Source organism: Rhamphochromis longiceps, linkage group LG5, assembly GCF_057381845.1.
Source record: "Rhamphochromis longiceps isolate RC_006_pf linkage group LG5, R_longiceps_female_GT1.1, whole genome shotgun sequence".
Taxonomy (NCBI): domain Eukaryota; kingdom Metazoa; phylum Chordata; class Actinopteri; order Cichliformes; family Cichlidae; genus Rhamphochromis; species Rhamphochromis longiceps.
The window spans coordinates 19849199-19867236 of NC_140561.1; the positions used below are offsets into that span (position 1 = coordinate 19849199).

The 18038-nt window shown below is 40.6% G+C and overlaps 1 protein-coding gene across 1 annotated transcript in view; it reads right to left on the reverse strand.

Annotated features, from left to right (window-relative positions):
- Positions 1 to 966: 966 nt before the first annotated feature.
- The window catches only part of dip2bb (DIP2 acetate--CoA ligase B (putative)b), a 64837-nt gene continuing 47765 nt past the window's right edge, over positions 967 to 18038 (reverse strand). The window contains exons 12-38 of the mRNA XM_085406442.1: positions 17132 to 17241; positions 16884 to 16986; positions 16657 to 16721; positions 16288 to 16381; positions 16080 to 16199; positions 15872 to 15986; positions 15483 to 15622; positions 13757 to 13893; positions 13551 to 13631; positions 13317 to 13444; positions 12946 to 13060; positions 12599 to 12800; positions 11627 to 11739; positions 10577 to 10657; positions 10354 to 10477; positions 10146 to 10267; positions 9622 to 9733; positions 8358 to 8467; positions 7774 to 7904; positions 7516 to 7684; positions 7257 to 7427; positions 7097 to 7158; positions 6746 to 6803; positions 6561 to 6635; positions 6299 to 6473; positions 5941 to 6064; positions 967 to 3266 (exon numbers count right to left, since the gene is read on the reverse strand). Of these exons, the coding sequence (XP_085262568.1) occupies positions 3014 to 3266; positions 5941 to 6064; positions 6299 to 6473; positions 6561 to 6635; positions 6746 to 6803; positions 7097 to 7158; positions 7257 to 7427; positions 7516 to 7684; positions 7774 to 7904; positions 8358 to 8467; positions 9622 to 9733; positions 10146 to 10267; positions 10354 to 10477; positions 10577 to 10657; positions 11627 to 11739; positions 12599 to 12800; positions 12946 to 13060; positions 13317 to 13444; positions 13551 to 13631; positions 13757 to 13893; positions 15483 to 15622; positions 15872 to 15986; positions 16080 to 16199; positions 16288 to 16381; positions 16657 to 16721; positions 16884 to 16986; positions 17132 to 17241 (3290 nt within the window). The 3' untranslated portion in view covers positions 967 to 3013. The remainder of the gene's footprint in view (positions 3267 to 5940; positions 6065 to 6298; positions 6474 to 6560; positions 6636 to 6745; positions 6804 to 7096; positions 7159 to 7256; positions 7428 to 7515; positions 7685 to 7773; positions 7905 to 8357; positions 8468 to 9621; positions 9734 to 10145; positions 10268 to 10353; positions 10478 to 10576; positions 10658 to 11626; positions 11740 to 12598; positions 12801 to 12945; positions 13061 to 13316; positions 13445 to 13550; positions 13632 to 13756; positions 13894 to 15482; positions 15623 to 15871; positions 15987 to 16079; positions 16200 to 16287; positions 16382 to 16656; positions 16722 to 16883; positions 16987 to 17131; positions 17242 to 18038) is intronic.

Genomic DNA, 18038 nt, shown 5'->3' on the forward strand with positions numbered 1-18038 from the left:
CCCTTTTTGACCACAGTCTGTGGGGATGCAGTGTGTACAATAATTCAAAGAGTGTAAGATATTTAGAGTAATAACAGTATTCATTAGTAAGCTCAAGAATATCCAGACACTTGAAATGATTAAATGGTTCTTTTTATTCTGCATTACTTATACATAAAGTATAAAACAAAGTACAACAAACCAAAATAGAAAATAAGTGAGAAAATGGGAAAGTGTACCACCTTAGTATTATTTTTTTTAACTATACAAGTTGAAACACCTCTGTAGCAATAAAGATTAATCAGTGGATCACACCTTCTTGGAGCAAGTTTAGATTTCACCAAATAATTAAAATACAACATACTAAAGTGTGCATACACAAAACATTGACAGAACAACTCAAGAGATGAATACAGTCTTAAGTACACTACTGATTAAATTTGTTCAGTCCTCCGTTCTTAGTAATTACAAAATGTATAAGCATCATGTTTATTTCACCAGACTGTGCAAGCTTTGAAAAGAAATTACACCGTCGTCGGGATTGCATAGTGTGTAAGAACTCTGACGGAGAAAAAAAAGAGTGGAAACCAGAAGAAGCCCTTGTAGACTTCCCAGTGAAGCAGGTTGATGGTAGATGGACACTGGTTGTCAGTTACCCCTCTGTATGCTTATTAGGTTTGTGACGCCTCATTTTGACAAATGTCTACATTTTATGGGTACTCTTCACAGATTGCACCACGGGACCAGCTGGTCCATCCCTGTCCTAGGAGTTTTGTTCCCTGAATATACAGTTTCAAACATATTTAAATCCCCTCCCTCCCCCACATTTGTGCCTCAAGACAAGATGTGCCTCAAGACAATTCCTTCTTGTGCTTGGCTGAGTCATGCAAACATTCTGCTGCAATGTTATGGATGCAGTGTTAAAGCTAAGATGAAGAGCTATTCGTTTTTTTAATATATATATATGTGTGTGTGTGTGTGTGGGGGGGGGGGGGGGGGGGGGGGGGGATTTGAAACTAGGCAAAAACAAGTATCAAGCTGTAAAATTACATTACATACTTAATGTAACATTGAACGGGGATAAAGTTCACACATTAGAAACCTGCTGTTAAGTACCACCAGTGCAAAGTGCAGTCATTAAATGATTATCATTCCCAGTTATGTTAAAGTTGTTTCTAAAATGTTTGGCATGACTGAATGTTATAATAAAACTACAGCAAAAGTCCAAACAGAACAAAACCCCCCCCAAAAAAACAATTACTATATACATGTTGATATTCAAGGTTCATCACTGAAACAGTATGATCCAAAACAAACAAACTTTTACTTCTCTGAGGAGCACAAGGAGAAGCACGAGTTCGCAGGAATCCAACTACAGTTTGCAAATATATCTAGCTGCTTTTTATTTATTTTTTTTTACCCATTTTTCTGCATTACCTTTCATTATCAACCAAAGATGTTTTAAATCTGGCTAAGCTCTGCAGATGGATTCACAAGTGCTTCTAAAAATCCAGTGACTGAACACAGAAAATAATCCAGATACATAATGATGGTACTAACAGCATTGCTTTTGCCATTCAGAGTTAACTATTTACAAAGTTGCACAAAGACAAAACACAGTTTGAATGAACCTTCTAGCGGTGAGGGGAGAAACGGGCTGAACTTTTACATACTTGCTCTATTGTGTAAAGTAAACTTAGAGGGGCATGGCTCTTTTGCAAGTATGATGGTAATGGATTATATATGAACACTTGTGGGGCCTGCTTTTTCTTACAAAATAACCTGGTAGCCTGAAAACAGTCATAATATTGTTTTTAGCCTTCTCCGTAGACACTCCCCCCCCCCGCAGCGGCTGATAGAAAGTTTCCTGGCATTACCAGCAATAGTCCTCCCACTGACACCTCAAAAGTCCTCAGCCAAGATTCATCACACACATGCTCCTGAACCATTTATAATGCCTCATTGTTATAATAAAATAGAGATTTTTTTTGTGAAAGTGCAATGTTAAATTCATCCTGACTAATAATGCTTTAAAGTTATTTACCTTTATCCTCCATTACATAGCTAGTGTACCACTTCGAAACTGTTAAACTGTATTTACAATCTTCTTTCTGCTACTGTTGTAATCTCCCTGTTGGGTTCTTTATCTACAAACCATCAACCGAGAGAGCTGAGTAAGCATCTATACATTTTTACAATTAAAAATATCTATACAGTTACGTACAGTATCTAAAATAAAAGGAGGCCCTCGTAAGTACAGTACAGAATACGGCCTCTTTCATCTTTTGCTTTGATCCCTTTGGATATCTACCAGGATTTCAACTACTATTCAGACCCAAAGGAGAATCAACAGCCGTTCAGGGTAAAGTCTTAAAAATTAAGTTAGGAATGTATGGCTGTTTGAAAGTTTTATAAGGCAAGAAATATATTAGGGCAGGAAAATCTATTTGGCTTCATTATTAAGGGAAAAAAAAGCATTTTAAGTAATGTCCACAGACTTGCTGTTATTTTCACAGTTTGCCCTCTTATTCATCTGTATTAGTGATAAATGACGAGGGCTCAGCAGATGCGTTTGTGTGCGTCTGAAATGTAAAAATATTTCAAGTTGCAGATTGAAGTGCAGTTGCGGTGCGTAGACACAAAAGGGAAGGTTTTTGTGGTAACGGCCTGTTGTATGTGTTGTTCCGTCCCTTCTGCAGAACAAAAAAAGAAAAGAATAGGAGCAGCAGGGACTTTTTCTTTTTTTGCTTCCAATGTGCGACATGCACATGTTACCTCTTCCCCAAAATTCTATATATTGAAAAAAAACAAAAAAAACAAAAAACAAAAACACAGTGAACAACTCCAAGCATCACAGATCCAATCACAGACATGCATGTGGCCAAGATATGCTGGTGTCACACAGGGCTAGGTGTCAGTATATGTGGTTCATGCTTTTGCCTTACACCTCAACCAAGCCAGTAGCCAGATGGCGGGATAATGGCTAAAAAATTATTATTATTTTTTTTAAATCCCAGAACACCACCACAAGTGCTCACATGTTGTAAGCAACATAGATAGGATCCAGCTGGTCAGCGAGGAAAGAGTCACGAAGGTGCATGCGTTGCTTTTCTCCCCTGGAGTTGATCGGAATGACACCGGGGTCAACGATGACCACCACACCCACAATGAGGTGGTGCTCCTCCAGCACCACGTTGGTTATCAGAGGCACCAGGTCCAACGCATCCTGCTCTGAACCACACAGCTCCGACACCACCACCAGCAGGTTGGTCCACGTAAACACAGCACTGTGAGGCACAAGGACGAGGCACTTAACAGCAGTGTCACGATGAGGAATAATAAAAACTAATCGGATATTACGTTGTGATGACAGCCTAAAATGTAATCTTTTATTAAGGCAGTGGGGTTCCAAAATTTATACACAAAGGCTCAATTTTACTGCTTTTACCTTCATGTTTTCAAGGTTATTTTCTCAGTTGCTCCTCCTTTGAAATTAGTTCATCACTTCTTGTATTTCTTTCTCCCATAAACAACAACAAAAACAGCTGATTTCTAAATGAATGTAGACATAATATTTTCAATGATTATCTGCAAGGTTTATATTTCTATCCTTATTAGTACCAGCCAGGCTTTTTACTCACGCCAAGGAGGTTATGTTTTTGGCAGCGTTTCTGTGTGTCTTTCTGTCTGTAAACACAATAGCTGGAAACATTTTGAATGAATTCTGATAAAACTTTGTAGGGTCATGTTAATGATCCATTAAAATCTGGCTTAAATCCATGAAGTTGTTCAAGGTCAAGTTAATGATTTGTTGGCCGAGAATTGACAGGAATCTCAGAGGTGTGGTATGTTTTGTCAAGATACAGAAAGTACTGTTTAAACACTTCAAATATGACTTCATACGTGACCTCTGACTTATCCTTCAAAGTCCATCGATTCCTCTGTAGGTCAAAATGATATTAATGCTATATTGACTTTGTTTGCATTAACAGCATATAGGCACATGTTCATAACATGTCTTTTATCCTTAAAACTATGTTTGTAATTGTACTGCCTTTAATTGTGTTGACAACGTTTCAGAAATGATACTGTTACATGGGGTTTTTAAATATCACAATATACAGTGGGGCAAAAAAGTATTTAGTCAGCCACCGATTGTGCAAGTTCCCCCACTTAAAATGATGACAGAGGTCAGTAATTTGCACCAGAGGTACACTTCAACTGTGAGAGACAGAATGTGAAAAAAAAATCCATGAATCCACATGGTAGGATTTGTAAAGAATTTATTCGTAAATCAGGGTGGAAAATAAGTATTTGGTCAATAACAAAAATACAACTCAATACTTTGTAACATAACCTTTGTTGGCAATAACAGAGGTCAAACGTTTACTATAGGTCTTTACCAGGTTTGCACACACAGTAGCTGGTATTTTGGCCCATTCCTCCATGCAGATCTTCTCGAGAGCAGTGATGTTTTGGGGCTGTCGCCGAGCAACACGGACTTTCAACTCCCGCCACAGATTTTCTATGGGGTTGAGGTCTGGAGACTGGCTAGGCCACTCCAGGACTTTCAAATGCTTCTTACGGAGCCACTCCTTTGTTGCCCGGGCGGTGTGTTTTGGATCATTGTCATGTTGGAAGACCCAGCCTCGTTTCATCTTCAAAGTTCTCACTGATGGAAGGAGGTTTTGGCTCAAAATCTCACGATACATGGCCCCATTCATTCTGTCCTTAACACGGATCAGTCGTCCTGTCCCCTTGGCAGAAAAACAGCCCCATAGCATGATGTTTCCACCCCCATGCTTCACAGTAGGTATGGTGTTCTTGGGATGCAACTCAGTATTCTTCTTCCTCCAAACACGACGAGTTGAGTTTATACCAAAAAGTTCTACTTTGGTTTCATCTGACCACATGACATTCTCCCAATCCTCTGCTGTATCATCCATGTGCTCTCTGGCAAACTTCAGACGGGCCTGGACATGCACTGGCTTCAGCAGCGGAACACGTCTGGCACTGCGGGATTTGATTCCCTGCCGTTGTAGTGTGTTACTGATGGTGACCTTTGTTACTTTGGTCCCAGCTCTCTGCAGGTCATTCACCAGGTCCCCCCGTGTGGTTCTGGGATCTTTGCTCACCGTTCTCATGATCATTTTGACCCCACGGGATGAGATCTTGCGTGGAGCCCCAGATCGAGGGAGATTATCAGTGGTCTTGTATGTCTTCCATTTTCTGATGATTGCTCCCACAGTTGATTTTTTCACACCAAGCTGCTTGCCTATTGTAGATTCACTCTTCCCAGTCTGGTGCAGGTCTACAATACTTTTCCTGGTGTCCTTCGAAAGCTCTTTGGTCTTGGCCATGGCGGAGTTTGGAGTCTGACTGTTTGAGGCTGTGGACAGGTGTCTTTTATACAGATGATGAGTTCAAACAGGTGCCATTCATACAGGTAACGAGTGGGGGACAGAAAAGCTTCTTGCAGAAGACGTTACAGGTCTGTGAGAGCCAGAGATTTTCCTTGTTTGAGGTGACCAAATACTTATTTTCCACCCTAATTTACGAATAAATTCTTTACAAATCCTACCATGTGAATTCATGGATTTTTTTTTCACATTCTGTCTCTCACAGTTGAAGTGTACCTCTGGTGCAAATTACTGACCTCTGTCATCATTTTAAGTGGGGGAACTTGCACAATCGGTGGCTGACTAAATACTTTTTTGCCCCACTGTAGTATTATGATACATTTGACCTTTCCAACTGCCTTTTTTCTCAAGTTAACCCCAAAATTTGTTATATATCTAAAGTCCTGCCAAAAGAAAGAGAACGAGCTGCCCTTTTATTTTTAATAAATACTATAGGATATTATTATATATTAAGCTCAGGTTATTTATGTGCAGTTATTATCTACTCCTACATTGTTAAAAACATTAAAGTGTGTGTCGGTGTGTGTGCATGCATTCGCACCTCTCAGCAATACTTCGGTGAGCCCGTGACACTGACGTTTCAATGTCAATAGGATGGTAGCGCAAGCCTCGTAGCTCCAATGTCTCATCCAGTGAGCCCACCACAAACAGAGCATCATGCCGATCTGAGCACAGAAATGCAAACAATATAAGCAACACCCCCCCAAACAAATTCAGTCACATTACAGCAAAATTTGTAATTGGTTACTGTAGGATCGAGGTTACTTTAGTTTCATAAAGTTTGTTTAAGTTTATGCTTTATCAGGTTTAAATCTGCAAACCTTGTTACATTAAACTTATCAGCACTATTCCATCAATATTTCTGAGTCCAGGTTTTAGCTCAGTTGTGGTCTATTTACCCCCGCTTGCATCCAGTAGCTCGGTCCTCTTCACAAAACCCAGGTATCCAGTTCTGGCCCATAAAGTGTGCGGGTCTCCGAAGCTGAGCTTGGTGTTGAAGTGATCAGCCTGAAGACTTTCCTCTCCGTATATGGTGTAGTAGCCACTGGCACTGTGAGGGCTGTTTACCCAGATCTAAGAGAAAGAAACATCTGTAACTTTCAGAGAAAATCTTCTCTAGCTTCAGGTGTGGTCTCGATATGCGTGTGTGCTGTGGTTAACCTCTCCTAGATGAGAATCGCCAAGTGGGCCTCGGGTCTCTGGATTCACTATGATCACCCGAACACCTGGCAGTATCTAAAAATGACAGAGAAACAAAGACACTAAATACAACTCACATGCTTTTCATTAAACCTCTCAAAAATTGAGAAAAAACCCCACACAGGACAGCGCATAATGAGTTTCACCTTGCCAGACTCCATTAGAGGAAGACTCTGAGGTGCTCCTCTCTCCACCAGCCTCACTCTGCCAAAAACACAGGCAGCGCATTTATAAATATTCAAAGTTCTAATTAATCTTTGCGAATTGGACCATGTCAGGGATTTTCCTGCACAGAGAAGTTTCTGATGCCAGTGAGGTTTTAGCCAGAACCTCACTGTGTTATTGTTTTTATTGTTTTTTCAGAAAACCCCCCCAGACGTGATATTATTTTTTATATTGATCGCGTCCAATAAATCCCATTTAGCTAGAAAAAAAGTGTAAAGTAAGCTTTTACTAAATACTAGCAAGTTTACTTTAACTAACTTGACTGTTCTCACCTGTCATGGCGCAGGGACTTCATGTCCACATACACCGTACAGGGATCAGGACCAGTGGTGCCCTGAAACACACACATATATAAAAGAACAGGTTTAAAGAGGTCCCACTTCTTTCTCATTTGATCTATGATCAACAGCGACGTCCTGCTGGTTGGTGTACCTGCAGGCAGATGGCCAGGTTAACTCTGGAACCAAAAGCAGTGCTGACAGCTCTGGACGACAGCCCGACATCCTTAAACAGTTTGGAGAAGGAGTGTGTGAGGGCAAGACGAGGGCGTTCCTCTGCTATCACCACACAGCTCCGCACACACGACAGGTTCACACCACGGGCCTTAAACAAACATGCAAATGATCAAACCCATGATGTTTTATTTTAAAAATAGCTGTATTGTTTCTCTTCCTGCATGTCGAGTCCTAACCTTGAGTAAATCTGTCTGAGTACCCAATCCCTTAGTGCAGAGCTCCATGACAGAGTAGGAGCAGAAGGTGTCTCTGATACGGTACTGACTGAGCGTGCTTAGCCACAGAGACAAGCTGGTCTCCAGCTCGAACGGAGGAATCAGGATTGACTGGTGACCTGAGTAGACACTGTGAGACAAAACATGTAGGTGAAAAAGTGGGGAAAGTGATACCTTTGTAAATAACCATGAAATATTGTAGCTGACGTTTTACCGTACCTGGCGAGGCACCACAAGACGAAGCCCAGACCACAATAAGGATCCAGACAGATGGCTATTTGGCGAGAGGAGTACAGCTCACACTGAAGCTTTATAGAGCGGCAAAGTGCGCTGACTGCTGCATGAGAGATCTGACAAAAGACAAGAAAAGATAAAGAATTAATTTTGTGTATGTTTTATAAAACAAAGTAAAGTCTTCCATAGATATCTGCCACTCATATATAACCAGAAACTGTTCCTTACACGCTTTCACTTTTTAAAAATGAAGACATGCTCCAGGTATGTGCATCTGTGACTGTACTGGATTACAACAAGAAAAACGACACCCTGCTGATTCCTGCTGGTGTTTTAATACTACTCTACTACTGCTGTAATGTATGAGACAGTGTACCAGACAGTCATTAACAAGTTTAAGATACAGCCAACACGAAATTAAAAAACGACCACAGAATTGATGCCAATATTTGGTTTAAAATAGCGCCGTGACAGAACTCAGTGTTTTTACAGTCTTTTTCATGTGGCAAAATCCATCCTGTAAAAGCCCCAGTCAGTAGAGGAGTCATATAAAAAGTCACGTGTCTCACCTTGACTCCAGTGAGCATGCCTGTTGTGGACACGCTGAAATCCAGATAAGCTATCATCTCTGCTGTGGGCGGCTTATAGATCTGTGGAGGCCGGCGGCGAGGAAGGTCATCTGCAAACACCAATAATGCGGGTTTTACAGCGCTGTGCACAAAGTAAACTTAAGATAATATTGAGCAATGATATAGAATAGGATCCAGCAAGCAACAACTAACTCAAAGTTCACCAAACAGGTGTCTATTCACAAATCTACCCACTGAGCAACTTGGATAACAATTGTAGAAAGCAGTGAAATGTCCAGCTTCCTGTTTTAGTGTCTCAGTGTTGCAGATTCAAACAGTCCACAATAACCGACGCCAACTTCATCTACGCTGCCTCGACTGCGACCCACAACTAATGAACCATGTTCCTGCTTTGAATCTGACACATGAGAAAGTCAAGCGCTGTGAACAACGTGTACTTAATTTGGAGTGTGTATGTAAATAACAAGAAACTGCAGGATTTAAAGTTTTGTCATATGTTAAAACTGAACAGGGGAAAAAAGTGTTTTATTTTCTCATTTTCTTTTCGGCGTGTTTGCTTATTTACAGCTTTCACGGCTGATTTATTTAAAAATCATGTTGATGGACCATTGAAAACTATAGCATAGCAAAATGACAGCAAACTGTTATAAAAGCAGCTCCCTCAGTCACAATGGGGCACTGCAGTGGGCAGCTACACACGTTTGCTTTTGCATCGGATGCCTTTACAGTGGACACAACCCCAAAAAGGATTTGTGTAACCTCCGGAGACCAAGTAATGGATCTTTTCCTTGTTAGGCAAATGTGTAAACCACCATACTATGAAGCTACTAATAAAAACAAAGAGTCATTAACCTTTAATTTTTGATTAATTTTGATCAACCTTCTGATAAATACGATAGTTTATAATAAACAAACTTTTATATTTACCAGAATATTTACCAAAATGAATGAACTGTGAGGACAGTGAATCATCTTTCTTTAGAATGCCTGACTTTCACATTACTGACTTATTATTCATAATTCTTTGATACAAGGATTAATAACTGAATACTAACTGCATACTTACATCTGAGTTGCAAATACTTGACGGTGTTTATAAAACATTAAAAATAGCTGGAACGTCTCAATCATACCAACTGGCACCACAAGGGGGGACCTGATTTAGCCCATGGCTTGTAACCAGAGCATCATGCAGTACTCAGATATGTTCAGGCTTGATTAACATACTAAGAGTATTTACTACCTGTGTCAATGATTGTTGGCCAGGTTTTAACATTAACAGAGGCAGCTGCCTCTTTGGAGCGCAGAGTCCTCATGAGGTTTTGTGTCGTAAGGATGCACGCAGCTTTACTGACCTGGTAACAAAACACATTTGAATGGGAGCGTGAACAACACAACAGTCAGAATCATTTTTGTTGTAAAATTGTGAGCAGCACATTCCATCAGCGGGTCGATTACAGTTAAAAAGTGGAAACTACGATGGACACTGTAACTGGACCCACTTCATGAGCATAATTTGCTCTCGGAATCAATGTAGCTTGTAAATGGAAATTATTTCAGGAAACTGGATGCCATAAAGATCTGTTAAAATCTAATGAAGCGCAGAGAGGCGCCAAGTAGTTGCAGAGTTATTTTTGGTGAAAGCATAAGTAGAAGTAATCCAGTGTATGGACGTGTTTTTTTTAGTCCTAATATCTACACGAATGAGATCCTGCTTAGGATTAAATGAAAGGACAGGCATAAATGCATGTAACCACATGCACTTACGTCAATGATCATGCGGACAGTAGGCAGCGTGGCTGCCAGGTTCTGAGGGTGCGGAGGCCTGACGTTTACAGGAACACATCCAGCATAGAGACAGCCGTAAAAAGCAGCAATCAAATCGATCCCTGAGGGAAAACAAACAGAGGAAAATCATTTCATAACAATGATGACGGAAGGAACGCTTAGACATGGAGCCGGAGGTAGAACCCACCAGGAGGATAGAGCAGCACTACATTCTCTCCTGTGTTGATGCTGCCTTTCTCAGTGAGCGCTGCAGCTATCTTCTCAGCTCGCTTATGAAGCTGGACACAGGTCGCTGTCCCCACTGTCACACCCTGAAGGACAGGTGACAGTAAGGTTACTATGTATTGTTTTTGTCAATCACATAGATGATGTACGGCATTTTGCAGTGTATGGACAGATCAGTTTGGTACCTTGGCGTTAAGAAGAATGTAGAGAACGTGGTCTGGGTCTGTCTGTGCCCTCCACTGTAGCGCCTCTGTCAAATACTGATGCTGTTATTAAATAAGAAACATAATTACACACTGTAAACTGAGGGTTTTTTTGTTTAAGTGTATAAAATATTACAAACCCAGCCACTGGGGGTAAATACAGGAAGGGTGGTGTTGAAAAAAAGAATTTATTAGGGTCTAAATTTAAAATAAACAAAGCGATGCTTACACTGAGTGTGCTGTCTGAGAGCTGTCTGGTATAAATGATCTGAACAAGAATTAATAGCACACTAAGCCAATATAGCTCTTATAGTAATGAACCCTAACTTAGGATGTGAAAGGTACATCAGCAATAAAAATAAAGGGTGACATTCATGGAAGGTGCTTATTTTCTGAAATACCAAAAAGTTAAAAACCCATGCAAATTCTTGCTTACGTCAGAACTGAACGAAAGCACACAAACTAAAACCACAATACAATACAGATTCGAGCATGACCAGAATAAACGAGGGTGGGGAACATGCCAGAGAGGGTCGTGATTCTTACCATTACGGTGGGCCACATACAGAGCTACATCCAGAGAGTGACGAGAGAAGAGAGAAAGAAGAGTCCAGATTTTTCTATAAAACTGAGCTCTGGCTGAGGTAGAGCCATTGTTACAGTGGCAGCTGAAATGTTTCAGTGTTTCCTATTTTAACACACTTTGCTGAGCAATGCTGTTAATTACATGCACAGGGTGCCTGCAGCTTCTGAAAGACTTGCATTTAGCTCTTGTGAAAAACAGGAGTTAGGTTAAAAAGGGTACGGTCACACTGCAAGAATCAGTGCAAAATTCTGATATAGTTCTTGCATACATTCATCCATTCACATTTTCATTTATTGCAGATTCCAATTAATGTGCAGTAGACACCAGAGCATTTCAACCAGTGCCAAAGAGGATGAGAAGATGAACATTTTATGGCCATTTCTGCCGGCAGTTTGATCGAAGCTTGGGTTATCAGATTCGGAGTTCGGTGCTCATAGTTCTAGTACCTTTCGGACCAGATCCTGATCTTCAATCAGACCGAGGTCTCTCCCTGCAGCCTGGGCAATCCTCTTTCCTGCCACCAGGTTTCCCACCATGACAGATGCAGGACCGACACCAACTACAAGACAAAACAGTCCGAAAGAGATAAAGTGAAATAAAGTAGGAGGCAAAAACAAGACAGGGAGGCCAGACCTCAAAATTATCAAAGCTGTGTGAGATCATCTTGACACAGAAACAAACAAAAGGCAGCATCGAGAGAAGAGCTTTGAATGTCCTTCAAGAAGCCCGGAGAACTATTCCTGAAAACTACTTAAAAAATAATAATAATAATAAAAATAATGTATACTTTATTGATCCCTGTGGGAAAATTCCTCTCTGCATTTGACCCATTCACTAAGTGAAGCAGTGGGCAGCCATTGGGCACCGGGGAACAGTGTGTAGGGACGGTACCTTGCTCAGGGGTACCTCAGTGTAGCTGTTCAGTGGATTCGAACCCCCGACCTTCCGATAATGGGGCCACCACTCTACCTACTGAGCTAGCCCTGCCCCAAAAATGACAGGAAAGCTTGTCTAAGAGAGTTCAGACTCTGTTTAAGACTGAAGGTTGTCAAACCAAATACTGAATTGTTAGAATAGTACAATCACTGTTTATTTAGATGCCATGCATGTTTGCACATTTCAATAAGTTCCTGCTCTTATTTCGCAGTTTCCTAGCAAAACACCTAGAAATGAGGGGTGACTTAAGACATTTGCAGATTACTGCATCTATATCCTTATGACTGCACAGCAGACCCATAGGTTTCCTACAAACTACATCTATAAACAGTCTCTGTGCTGGACTCCATTTAATAATTTATGCTAAATACGTTTAAATTATGAACCTCCTCACCGAGGCTTCGTTTGGCATAATCTTGTAAGAAATTGATGGGGATCATTTTCAGTCATGTTGAACAGAAGTTTGTGTCAGACAGACCTACCTGGCTGCTTCTGGCGGGGCTTGGGCAGGTTGGTGACACAGGTATGGGGACACATTAGGATATTGCAGGGGTGGAGATTGCCCTCTAAGAAAAACTGCTTTGTGTCAGAAATGTGGATGCCACCCAGCGGCGTTTTTGGTAAGGTGTTCGCCGGGACCAGAGCCAAGCAGTAGAGCCCCACTTGGTGGATGCTATCAATAGCCTACAGATGAAACCAAGCACTGAGATTAGCTTTGCTGGGTAATGTTCTATATGTCGAATGATTTTTCGATAACTCCAAAGACTGAAGATTATATTGTAGACACACTGAATGGAGGCTTCCATTCGAACGCTGTGGCTGAATTTACCTGAAGCACCCGGCTCATCCACTGGAAGCTGTCCTCCTCGCTGGCATCGGGCCTCTGCTCTGCCACAATTACAACCCTCTCATCATAGAACACCGTGACTGAAAACACAGCGATCCTGACACACACGAGGATACACAAACTCACTGAAGATTAGCCAGAAGACGTGGAAATCAAACACAAATGAGCAGTTTAAAGCATACAGAAAGTAGAAATACTTTATCTTTCAATAATCCCTTCAGTTGTCAGTGTGGGGCCTGCTGTGTTTCCTCTATACCACTAGATGTCAGTAGTTATAAATAAGATTTGCACTTGACCCACCAAAGAGCTCTAAGATTATTTTCTTTAATCCATGAAGAAGAGTTTTGCCTCACCTGCCACGGTACACAGTCTTGACCGGCTCAACTGCAAGAGCTGTGGCCACCAAGTCGTCGGCGTTGTGTCTCCGCCCGCTCACCATCAGCAGGCCTTCGATCTTCCCCACCACGAAGATGAGACTGCCCTGTACAGAGCAAGTGATGCAACAGCAGGGTTGTTATACGGTTAGTGAGAGAGACGAATGGTTTCAGGTTGCCACAGAAGTGCTCTAATGAAAGAGTCCTACTTACTGGGCCAACAAACCCCAGGAGTCCAGATCGCACAAATGGAATCTCTCCAATGGGAACTCCGTTAGCGTTAACCGGTATCACCTGGGCACGACGACGCAAAGAAAGAACAGTAAAACACACAAAAACAGAATCAGCTTTAACTGCGTCCCTTACTAACGATGGTGGCAGCATGTGCAGTTTGAGTGTTGGTTATTCTGCTTTCGCACCTCAAAGGTGTTTTTGGTGAGTCCAGGCAGGCCATAGTACATGTTGCCTCCTGCACGGGAGTTGATAATTATCTCTCCAATTTCATCTGTTTTACACAACTGAGGCGGTCCATCTGGCTTAACGATACACATCAGAGCTGGAGGGACAAAAAGGCAAAGTTAAGAAAACACGGACTTCCTAATTTAAAATGATTCCCTTGATAATTTTATCTTAGACGTATGACTAAAAAAAAGTCCCACTTTCATTCTTTGTTGCGTACATGTATTCAGATTTACATCCTTTCTGTTATTTTTGCAGTTTAAAAAGATTGACTGGATTGACAGAATGTGGGAAAGTGTAGACTTTCAGCTTAAATTTAATAAAAGAGTGTATTACTTGTTTTAACAATTAACAATTTTTATATTCAGTCCCCTATCTGAGCGTCATAAATATAAATGAACAAATTAACACAGTTACATCAAAATATTCATTTTAAAGACTTTGCTGAGGATCCTTTGCAGGAAATGGCTGCACGATGTCAGGAAGCAAACAGATAACACCAAAGAATGAGTTTCCTCCTTTGGGATTCTTTGTTGCCAGGCCTGCAAATGTTTTTTATATTTTGTGGTTCTTTATGCCTTCAGTCTTGCCTTTCTTTACCTTCAGAAACTCCTGGGTTTCATTTTAGCTTAAAGTACAAATTTGTCTGCTTAACCACAGATGCACACTTATGCATCAGACTGCCTCCAATGTCTAATCTTTGTTTTCTACTGCTGAGGCTTATGAGGGGCTTATTACAGGCTTGGATTATGACATGTCTGTCTCCTAGAGGTTTGATAAATGTTTTTTTTTCTCTTTATGATGGAAAGGATCCCATGATCACTGACCAAATTAGTCCAGGTTCAAGTACAACAGTGCATCCTTTTACCCCCCTCATTATTGTGCCAACGTGCTAATGTCCCTGCTAGTTCTCTGGTGGATATTGACCTCCACTGAGAGCTCCTTTAGTGCATGTTGTGGGTTCACAGATTAAGCTTTTAAAAATGAAATGCCACACTTGGAATCACTTCCAAACCTTTGACCTCATTCATTTATGAGGAAATATTAATGAATAGGCCGAGTCAATTTTTCGTATAGATTGTTCAATTACACATGAGCCCAGATAAACAGGGCACTATATATACATAAAAATGGCAGTTGTTGGTACAATATTTTAGTTTGACCTCCTAAGTGAAAGCTTAAAGTCTGCATATTCATTACAAACTGTAACATGAACAAGTGTTGGTATATAGCCAAAATAATAAATGCTGTTTTAGTGTTCAAAAACCCAACTGTTTATGTCATGAAGTCTTAGAAATAAACATCTGCCAAAAAACTGGAACATTTTATCTGGATGTTGAAAAGAAGAAGATAATTATTTGAATTTCTAATTTTCTCATATGATTATAATTTTATGATTATATTTTTGAACAAGCTTGTTTGCCTCCATTTTCTTGGAGACGTGCAAAAGGTCAAACAGAAAGATTTCAGAGCTGGCGGCAACTAGGCCTATTACATTTTTACACTATAACCACGTGGTTATAGTTAGTCAATATTGTAATCTCCTAATATGTATAGAAAACTGTTTTTTTTTTTTTTTTTTTAAGTGTAGGTCGTAATGGTCTCTTTTTTAGCAAATTAATTACAATCAAAAAAACAAATGCAAACAAAAAGCCGTTTATCATGCAGCTTTTCTTCTACCCTCACCTCCAGGCATGACGTGCCCCACATCTTGTACAGTCAGAGCGGAGTTCTTGTCTTCCGTGTTCACCCTGATGACACCGTGGCTCAAGCCACCCATGGAAAGGATGGCACGGGCAGGAAGAGGCGCACCAGGCACTCCGGATCTACACGAGTAGACAGTTCACAATCAAACATGGATGTTTCCATCTGTTAGCCATCTGCCTACCCTCTTATGAACAACATCACATATAAATTTCTGTCTAGTTGGACTGAAATACAAGCTGTGAAGGTGGCTTGTGTGAGACATGAAAGAATAGAAAGAATTTGGTTTTAATCTTCTGGTTTTGTCTTTAAGTTTTCTGTAATTTTTAACAACATCCAATAAGAGCAGTGAATATAGGTCAGTGAGTTACCTTCGTATAGCTACCGTCATGGCCTCTGGAGATGTGGCACAGGGGCAAATCACCTCAGGCTTCAGCCCATGAGACTGGAACTTGTTCAGGAAGGCATCGCAGGAAGACACTGACCCTGGAAAGTACAATTTTAAAAGTGTGACATCTAATTTGGCTTGTTGGAAAAGACCCAGTTTTACAAAGCAGCGATGGCTCGGGACATACTCACAGGGATTAGCACCATCAGCAACAATGAGCATTCGTAATGAAGCCAGGCTGATGTCTCTCTGCTCCCGATGAGCCATCATGGCCCAGTGCAGATCTCGGCACTTCACCAGAGCTACACGAGCTGCACAACAGCAGGAGTTACATGGAGTATTATAAAATTATAAAATTATTTTTTAATACACTTCGTCTCAGAGTAAAAGATAATTTACCTTTATGGATGTGGACCCTCTGCACCCAGGAGAGAGGACAGGCTTTCATCACTGCATAGGGAACGCTGATCGTGTGTATCCTGTTCATTACAGCCTGCAATCAAACAACCTGATTACTGGAGGTTGCAAATAAAAAAAAAAACTGGAAGGGATTTTTTTCCTTCCAACTTGACAAACAACACAAACAGTGAGAAACCCATTTTGTGATGATTTTGTGCAAGAAATCTTTCATTAGTAATTTAACATTTTACATTTACTAGAGAATTTATAGTTCAGATATAATGTGCACACAAATTAAGACGTTGTACATGCACCTAGCTGTATATGCAACCTAACCTAACCTAGAAATCTACAGCTAATGACACTCACTGTGAGAACTCCATGCCATAAGCCCATGTCCTTTTTGAAGTCCAAGACATTCACCAAAGTTTCCCCTTAAAACAGAGACACAAACACATAAGTGAGGTTGGCTATGTCTAAACAATCTAAACTGAGACATGACTCAAGTTGTGATTTGCTGTTATATAAATAATATGGAGCTGAACCGAAATAAAGCTTTGTGTAATGGATGATGCAAACACTATCCTTCTACTCACCCTCACAGTAATTGCAGGCCTGAGTCAGTGATTGGCAGTGGGTTAACATGGCCACTTTAGACACAGCCACGCCCACCACTGTGCCCTCCTTATTTGCTTTATACTACAAAGAGATGAAGCAACAGATGAGCCACAACACACCTGACTAAAATGATGCTTTAAAATATTTTTGGTACTTTGACAGGATGGAATAGGCTCTAAGAATGAAGCAACAAAAGTAAAAATAATAATAAGCACAGCTGTGTTACCTCTATGTATGCAGGGTCAGTGTTAGCAGTGGGAATGTGCGGCTGCCAGTCTTTGGATGGTTTCGTCAAGTACTTTGAATCTGTTATCACCCACTTCATTCGAGGCCAGCCTAACAGAGACAGGGAAGATATGCATCACACAACAATTTCGAGAAATATTTAATTTCTTTAAAAACAAAAAACAACAACAACAAAACCTCACAGGTTTTCTAAAAGCCACCAAAATTGATCTGAATTAAAACCCCAATTCTCCCTAAAAAATGGGATGCTGAGTAATGTGTAAAAAAAAAAATGCAATGATTTGCAAATCATATAAACTCACACATAACACAGAAAACATGTCAAATGTTTAAACTCAGGCATACAAATATTAGATCATTTTATATTTGGATGGATTTTGTAACATGTCTGAAAAAGTTGAGATGGAAGAAACAAAAGGATGGAAAAGAAAGTTATGCTGAACTGAACTAACTGGGTCAGTAACATGAGTGTGAATGGTCTCAGGGACACTTCCAGAAATCACAGTCTGTGAACACAGTTCGCTGTGCGATCGACAAATGCAGTTTGAAGCTTTATCGTGCAAAGAAGCAGCCGTAAGTGAACATGATCAAGAAAAAAGTGCTGTCTTCCCTGGACCAAAGTGCTTTTAAAATGGACTGAGGCAAAGTGTAAAACTATTCTGTGGTCAGATGAATGAAAATTGTGTATTGTCTTTGGAAAACATGGATGCTGCATCATGTGGACTAAAGTGAAGAGGGACTATCTGGCTTGTTTTCCATGCTCAGTTCAAAAGCCTGCATCTCTGATGGAATAGAGCTGCATTGGTGCCTTTTTGGAAACGGTATCTTTCACAAGTTTAAAGGTGCCAACAATGCAGAAAGGTATATGCTCCCATTAAGACAAACAC